Source organism: Etheostoma spectabile, chromosome 5, assembly GCF_008692095.1.
Source record: "Etheostoma spectabile isolate EspeVRDwgs_2016 chromosome 5, UIUC_Espe_1.0, whole genome shotgun sequence".
NCBI classification, from domain to species: Eukaryota; Metazoa; Chordata; class Actinopteri; order Perciformes; family Percidae; genus Etheostoma; species Etheostoma spectabile.
The window spans coordinates 10,131,782-10,139,899 of NC_045737.1; the positions used below are offsets into that span (position 1 = coordinate 10,131,782).

Genomic DNA, 8,118 nt, shown 5'->3' on the forward strand with positions numbered 1-8,118 from the left:
CACACACACACACACGGACACACGGACACACGGACACACACACACACGGACACACGGACACACAGAAAGAATGTACACACACATATTGGGTGACGGTCTCATACTTAACTAAAAGCTCCATGCTTCATTTCCCATTGTTGTTTCTGTGTGCGATCATCTTCCTCATTAACATATTTTATCATGAGCCATGCTTCCATTCAATGTCCTTTCTGTTTCCTAAGAAACTTCCAGATTTTTGCTTTGTTATTCCTCAACTGAGCCGTGCCAACATTCCCCTCATGTCTGAGGTTGGTGGTTTCCAGCCTGTGTGGACTTGTGAATGTTCCCCTGTGTACATGCGTGTCTGTGCTTGTGTTTTGGGTGATAAGAGCCTGATGTGGATGATGGACAGTCCCGCTGTGTGTATGATGAGCAGGAGGCACCCCCCCAGGAGCAGTGTGAAGGTGGGGCCCATTTTTACACCAGCCACGAGCTACATCTACACTGCTACATTTAGTTTAAAAACAAACATCTTTTGCTAGGTTTACGCCTCGCGTCCACACTACTGCAGCGTCTCCGAGCCCCTAAAACGGAGACATTTGGAAACACTGCTGCCCCTGTTTTGGTTAAAAAACTCCGGGGTTGCTTTGTAGTCTGGACGGACACAAACGGAGACATTTGGAGATGAGGACGCGCGTCCGTCAGTCTTATCGGTCAGGAAGCTTCCAGACCTTTCAGTAACAGTTCCCCCCTCGTCCTCGCTCCGAGATGATAAATCCCTGCTCTTACTTTTCACCGTTGTTGGTCTTTCTCCAAACTATTTTCTCTATTTAACTTCTACATCCATGATTTTCAACTGCAGAGTAACATAAACAATGCTTCCTGTTTACCCCGGCACGTGTGTGTGTGTGTGTGTGTGTGTGTGTGTGTTGGGTTTGTGTGTGTGTGTGTGTGTGTGTGTGTGTGTGTGTGTGTGTGTGTGTGTGTGTGTGTGTGTGGGTGTGTGTGTGTGTGTGTGTGTGTGTGTGTGTGTGGGTGTGTGTGTGTGTGTGTGTGTGTGTGTGTGTGTGTGTGTGTGTGTGTGTGTGAACGGTCATGTGATGTGTGAGATTAGTTCTGCTGCCGGAGCTAAAACTCTTATGTGGATGGAGATAGATTTTGTCTCAAAACGCCGCTTAAAAATAAAAAGATAATGTAGATTTAGCCTAAGTGTAAAGCGTCAGATTTCCATCCCTCCCATCTGCTTCTTTAAAAAAAACATTTTTTTGTTATGAAGACACATTATTCCCTCCAGCCACACTGTGCTGTGATGACCAGCTGTTGTTGCTGCCTCCTGCTGGCAGGTAGAAAGCCTTGTTCAGATACACATCACCCTGATGGAAACTCTCTTTTCAGAGGAGGCACCGGCGGCCAACTCCTACGTCCAGGAGACGGCTTATGAAAAGCCCGCTCAGGTGATTGTTGATTTACCTTTTGCAGGAAATGCTTTGACTCTTTTCGCCCGTCATATAAATAATTCCAGGGCCACAACTTCTCTTTATTCCAGCCCCCCGTGGAGGAGAACAACTTGTATGAGGGGACCGCTGACGAGACACCAGACAGAGGCACCTGTGCCAGAGCCTTGTATGACTACCAGGCCGGTGAGTTTTCTGTAACTACACAGTAACAGTAAATAGGCATGGTAAATGTCACTAATATTAAAGAGCCCCCTTCACATACAAAAAGCTGACTCATTGCTAGTGCAGATTTTTCAGAGTTGTGGGTGGTCAAGAGGACAGAATAGCTTTTAGGCAAATACTGTCTGTTATAATGGTGTAAGTCACAGTCTTGAATATCGAATAACAAAATGGACTCGTCGATACTGCCACGCCCCCCCCCGCCACGTCCGGTCGGTTTGTCAAGCAGAAAAAAACACGTGTTGAAGTGCTGCGAGTCAGTCAACCTCCTATAACTTGGCTAGGACCATTCAAAAGATAGCATGGCAGGTGCTGGAGACCCATCAACAGAACTTGAGCCCCCTCCTCTTTCATTGAAGTGTGTGGAAGTATTTTGGATTTCCAGTGAGTTAACTCAACTCAATAACTCAGATCAACATTCTCCTCTAAAACAAAGAGTTGAATCTCATATTTTTGTCCCTCCTGCCTCCGGTACAGTCAAGATAGTGGCAAAGGTAACAAAAATGAAGATGTATTCATCCCGTTTCGTGCCTAACTTTAGTGTATTGTAATATATCAGGAATGGAATTAATCTATTAACATGTTAGTTAGCAGTAATTAGCCTGTGCCTATGTTAATGTTAACTAGCATGTTAGTTAGCAGTAATTAGTCTGTGCCTATGTTAATGTTAACTAGCATGTTAGTTAGCAGTAATTAGCCTGTGCCTATGTTATCTCCTAACATATTCCTACCTCTCCGTCTAAGGTGATTGGGAATGATTGAGATTTCTCTTGCACAGCTACCAGAAGACTTACAGCTTCCAGACAGGTTGCTCACGTCACATCTACGTCTTCCAGCTCAGTCGGAGGCTGCACAGTAACGCTCAGCATCACCGGGAAAGAGCTTCTAATAGACTTCACTTCCTAAAGAGCTGCTAATAGACTTCACTTCCTAAAGAGCTTCTAACAGACTTCACTTCCTAAAGAGCTTCTAATAGACTTCACTTCCTAAAGAGCTTCTAACAGACTTCACTTCCTAAGAGCTTCTAATAGACTTCACTTCCTAAAGAGCTGCTAATAGACTTCACTTCCTAAAGAGCTTCTAACAGACTTCACTTCCTAAAGAGCTTCTAATAGACTTCACTTCCTAAAGAGCTTCTAACAGACTTCACTTCCTAAGAGCTTCTAATAGACTTCACTTCCTAAAGAGCTTCTAATAGACTTCACTTTCTAAAGAGCTTCTAATAGACTTCACTTCCTAAAGAGCTTCTAACAGACTTCACTTCCTAAAGAGCTTCTAATAGACTTCACTTCCTAAAGAGCTTCTAACAGACTTCACTGGTCTCCGTCCAGAGCAACGGGACCTGTTGGTCCATTTCTTTCACTGTCTATGCCCCCATCTCTCCTCAGTCCTTTCATTAAAAACGCCTAAAATGACGTGGGCGTTGAGTAAAGTTTGAAGTTGTATTTCACGCTGTAACTTTTCTGACGAGTCGCTGCTCTTCTCCTCCAGCTGACGACACGGAGATCTCCTTCGATCCCGACGATCTGATCACCGGGATCGAGATGATAGACGAGGGCTGGTGGCGGGGCTTCAGCCCGGACGGCCATTTTGGAATGTTCCCGGCCAATTACGTCGAGCTTATCTAGCCCATCTCCCCCCCCCTCCCTTTCCCAGTCCTCGCACACAAGTGAGCCGGTCGGGCCGAGACGGATCAAACGATCATCCCCAGCATGGACCAATGAACGGATGGTGACTGTGGGCCAAACGCTTTCAAAATCTTCCCTCTATCCAAAAAAAGCAACGCCTTTTAAATTGTTGTTGTGAGCAGCTGATGGTATAATTTAGGGATTTGTGAAGACCCGTAGTCAGACCAGTACTCCCTCCCACTCCCCCCCCCCCCCCCCCCCCCCCCCACTTCCCCCAGATATCCATCTCTTTTCCTATAAATGTGATGCAGTACAATATTGGCCTTTAAGTCTTAAATTTAAGTTTTGTTGTGAGCATAAAATAGCACTTCTAGTTCACATTCCTTACAAAGTGACGTCACTTCTACTTCAGGTATAATTTAGTTGTCACTTGTAGCAAACGCTCCTGTACATATCAGGAGGGAGAGTTAAAAAAAAAAATCAAAGATAGCGGTACCAGCTACAGTATAATCTTTTGCCTTGTTTTTGCCTTTTCTTTATCGGCAGACTGAACCTTTTACGTGATTGATTTTGTGTGATTTTCAAACCGTGTTCTAGTTCTGATCTCAGACGTTTGCAGAGCTCTGGGTGGATTTAATCGACGTATTCTCTCTCTCCCGGCGCGTCAAAAAACCGACGACGCTCGGTCCGCGGCCTTTGGCGTTTAGTTACTGACGCGAAAAGTCAGACGCAGTGGGCTTTCTAATAACAGTAATCCTATCTGCTGCAATATTTGGCTCTCTGGGTTTCCCTTTGGCGTCGTTTTCAACTGGCGGGGTAACACGTCTCCTAATACAAGTCCTGTGTTTAACTCCCTTCTTGGATTTTGGCTCGTTCATACCACTCACTAGTGTTGTCTGGCGGGGGGGTGGGGGGGGAGAAATCACCAGGCGCCTCCCGATACGATATTATCACGGTACTCACGCCGCGATATATCTTTGCGATTTATATTGATATTCTGCGATATATTGTAATTTATAAGCTTTTTTTTCCGACTTCTCATTTTTCCCCAAGTTCTAACGACGTCCCCAAAAGGAAACTCATCGACTTCTGTTTCATCTAAAAAGAAACATTTCTCTGGTTGTTCATCTCACTTCAATGTTATCGCTGCAGAACGGGACAAACTGACCAACACATATCTAATATATAATAACAGATCCGTACTTGGCGCCTGTGTATCGACTCAGTATTTCCACTGAAAATAATGCGATACTATGCTGTGTCAAGTTTCCCCCCCCCCCCCCACCCCCACCCCTAGCGTTGTCTACGCTGTGCACAGCGGGCGTAAACATACACACGGTTGAGTTTAGGTAACGTGACACATGGGACACATTCCCCGTCTTCTGGGTGAAAATCCTGTGTTTTACCCCCCTCCTCCACGCGGATTCTTGCCCTTTCCTATTACTCGCTACGCCGTAAATTCACACGCTATCGCGAGCTAACGTAAGTCAATGGAGGCCAGTCGGTGTCGCTAAACACGCTCCAAAGCAAGTAAGCGTCTTAATGACGCCCCGATGACGGCAGACGAATCCGCGTGTCAGACGTACGCCGATTTCTGAGATCGGTCTGACACTTCACTCCGCTTAACGTAGGCTGGTGAGAAAGCTCTGCAAGTGTTTTGCAACTATTGCACTGTTGTGATTGCACCGTTTATTTTAAAAGATTTAATGACTGACAAGTAATCAAAGCACTTCATACACAACGTTGTGGTGTTTTTTAACTAAAATAAAGCAATGTATTCAATACGCATTTAATCAACATTTTAGGTGATAGAAGTGTCGGCATTAAAGGACTCAACTGACAAAAAAAGTACAAATTTATCGGGGCGTCCCTACTGTGCATTGTGTAGTTGGAAGAATTTACCGTGACGCAAGGAGCATGAAACGCGTGTAAGCGTCTGTATGTTGACGTGTCGGGGGGGGGAAAAGTCGATTTATGGGGAACCGAATGCAGCGGTTCACTTTCCTTTAACTGAGTGTAAAAACGGTCGTTTTCATTTCAAGGTCCTTCGTCACCTGAACCCGAATTGTTGGATTAATTTAACTTTTCAGGGACATTCTGTAGAGAGAAGAAAACTAAAAGTCAGCGTTATTATTTTTTATTGTTGTTTTTGTTTGGATCTCGCTGGTCTGAGGTTGCGTTTGAGTGCATAACAGATCTCTAATAATAAGTAATATGTGCTGTTATGGTGCCATAATGATGGGAAGTCAATGCCGTGACGTTATAACCGAGTGTGAAACTTAACTGGTTTTATCATGGAACAAAAGGTTTTTGCTCTTATGAGCTTCGAGGTCAGTCAAACGAAAACACAAAATGAATTGATATTGAATATAAAACGGGCATCATGTGTAACTTTTGCATTATTCATGTTTTTTTTTTGTTTTTTTCCCAGAGTCTATTGTAATGCACAGACATTCTTCATAATAAAATAAATAAATGAACAAAGACGTGTTGTCGTATGGTGAAACCTTAGGCTGCAAACATTTTTAGAAAAGCTTGAAATAACACAGAACACATTGAGGGATTTTCAGGGCTAACAGGAACTCAGACGTACACACACACACACACACACACACACACGTACACACACACACACACACACACACACACACAGAATAAGTGCTCTACAATCAGTTTCCTGGAATGAGGCAACAGCTGGGGAATTCACCGCTAACGCATAGGTTTCATTTTCACACGAAAATCTGATTTTACTTCTCCCACATCCTTCAGTTAATTGTTGTTTGGGCCGAATGGCAAAATATGTGACAAATTAAAAAATTTAAAGATTGAAGAATGACAACATTATGCAGAAAAAAACGGATTTCCTAAACTCGGCTGCCGGCTTTTTATCATCATCATCACACCTTACTTGCTTTGCTTTGTTTCAGTTTGGTGGTTTATGTCAACTTTTACATATTTTGTATGCGTATACTTCACGTCAGACAGGTATTTGGGGACTTTAACTATTTTATTTAACCCTTGTGTTGTCTTCACGTCGACCGTGCAACTTATTTTTTTTTCTGGATGAAAATTACTTCTTTTTTTCAACGTCGTGGTCGTCTTTTTCGTCACTTCTGTCGCTTTCCCTCAAAGTAAATTTTTTTTTTTTTTTGTCATTTCTTACCGATGTTTTTGTCAAATTTTTTCCTGCACAATTTGTAGTTTTTTTCGGGGGGGGGGGTTTGCACACGATTTTAAAGCTATTTCCGACATTCTTGCCCCTCTTTCCAACGTTTTTATAAAACCAAAGTCTCCAAATGCTATAAAATTAAACAAAACACCCGTGTTAAATGCAAGCACTGAGCTGATCTTCTTATACGTGTGAAGAGTTATGGTTTTTGGAACTATCTACGTTGTTTCTTGACAATTTGGTTGAAAGAAACTCAAATTTCTGATATGAAAACATTTTGAATAAATGAGTCAAATTTGACCCGAGGACACCAGGACGGTTGAAGACATTTGACGTGAGGACATCTGTCCTCCTGCAAATCACCTTCTCCTGCTCAATATTAACACATTTTAGAAATTCCTACGCCTTCAGGAGTGTTACATCACAATCCTGCAGTAAATCAGCTGCATTTTATCTCTGCAATGTCATTAAAATTCTTCCTAATATTCAGTTTCAAGTGTATGAAAATATAGTCTTTTAGTGTAATATGATATCAACGTGTCACTAAATGCTGCAATTTCATCAAAATACTTCCTAATATTCAGTTTCAAGTGTATGAAATATAGTCTTTTAGTGTAATATGATATCAACGTGTCACTAAATGCTGCAATTTCATCAAAATACTTCCTAATATTCAGTTTCAAGTGTATGAAATATAGTCTTTTAGTGTAATATGATATCAACGTGTCACTAAATGCTGCAATTTCATCTTAATACTTCCTAATATTCAGTTTCAAGTGATTTAAACTCAGTCTTTTAGTGTAATATGATATCAACGTGTCACTAAATGCTGCAATTTCATCAAAATACTTCCTAATATTCAGTTTCAAGTGATTTAAACTCAGTCTTTTAGTGTAATATGATATCAACGTGTCACTAAATGAATCAACCGGTTATCTGGCCTGATAGTTTCAGGGTAATTTCCATGAACACCCACGTCATCTAGAAACACAACGGGTAGAAAAAACCCCGCATATGCACACTACACTGTTAAGTTTTGCACATCTGCTTTTAATGATTGCACATGTGTGCGTTTTGTTCTTATCCCTTAAAAAACAAAAGTGTGCACCTTTTAAACCCTTTTATTCTGGAAAACCTCCTTTCAGATAAATGACAGTTTCTCACGATGAGTGGAATCTGTTCACAGACGGTTCCCAGGAGAGTGACTCACCTCAGACAGGAAATCTTCTCTGTGTTGGATTCACGATATTTTCTTCTTCTTCACACATGGTCGTTTACGCCGCGCTGGCCTCCCCTCAACCTCCTGTGCTCGTGTCAGTGAAAGTCTGAAATGAATCGCTGGGGATTTTCTCTCATTTTTACAAAACCGTGTTTTTTCGCTCATCATCTCAGGCAGTCGGCCTCGGGAGAAACACGTCGTCACGGTTAAATGGAATTAAAACATTTCATTTTAAAGCCCCGTGTATGACATAAACTGTTAATATGTGATTGTAGAAGTGCAGTTATCACCACGTAGGGCAGCAAATAATATAACTTAATTTAATTTATACTATTTATTGATCCCCAGTGGGGAAATCAAAATTTACACTCTGTGTACACTTTGTTAGAATCACTACACACAGGCCTGAAATACACTCTCACACACACACACACACACACACACACA

The 8,118-nt window shown here is 42.2% G+C and overlaps 1 protein-coding gene and 1 long non-coding RNA gene across 10 annotated transcripts in view; one reads left to right on the forward strand and one right to left on the reverse strand.

The window, feature by feature from the left end:
- dbnlb (drebrin-like b) overlaps positions 1-3,425 on the forward strand; it is a 33,733-nt gene extending 30,308 nt beyond the window's left edge. For 6 of the 9 annotated variants that reach the window (XM_032515775.1, XM_032515770.1, XM_032515773.1 and 3 more), the window contains 4 exons: positions 369-443; positions 1,375-1,433; positions 1,526-1,619; positions 3,147-3,425. In XM_032515775.1, coding sequence (XP_032371666.1) covers positions 369-443; positions 1,375-1,433; positions 1,526-1,619; positions 3,147-3,283 — 365 coding nt within the window. In that variant the 3' untranslated portion in view covers positions 3,284-3,425. The remainder of the gene's footprint in view (positions 1-368; positions 444-1,374; positions 1,434-1,525; positions 1,620-3,146) is intronic. The other 3 variants (XM_032515772.1, XM_032515778.1, XM_032515779.1) reach the window with 1 other exon arrangement.
- LOC116689291 (uncharacterized) lies at positions 26-7,572 on the reverse strand. Its single transcript, XR_004331965.1, has 3 exons — positions 7,561-7,572; positions 2,377-2,382; positions 26-161 (listed from the first exon to the last, which is right to left on the reverse strand). It is a non-coding gene; the product is annotated as an uncharacterized LOC116689291 (long non-coding RNA).
- Positions 7,573-8,118: the final 546 nt, after the last annotated feature.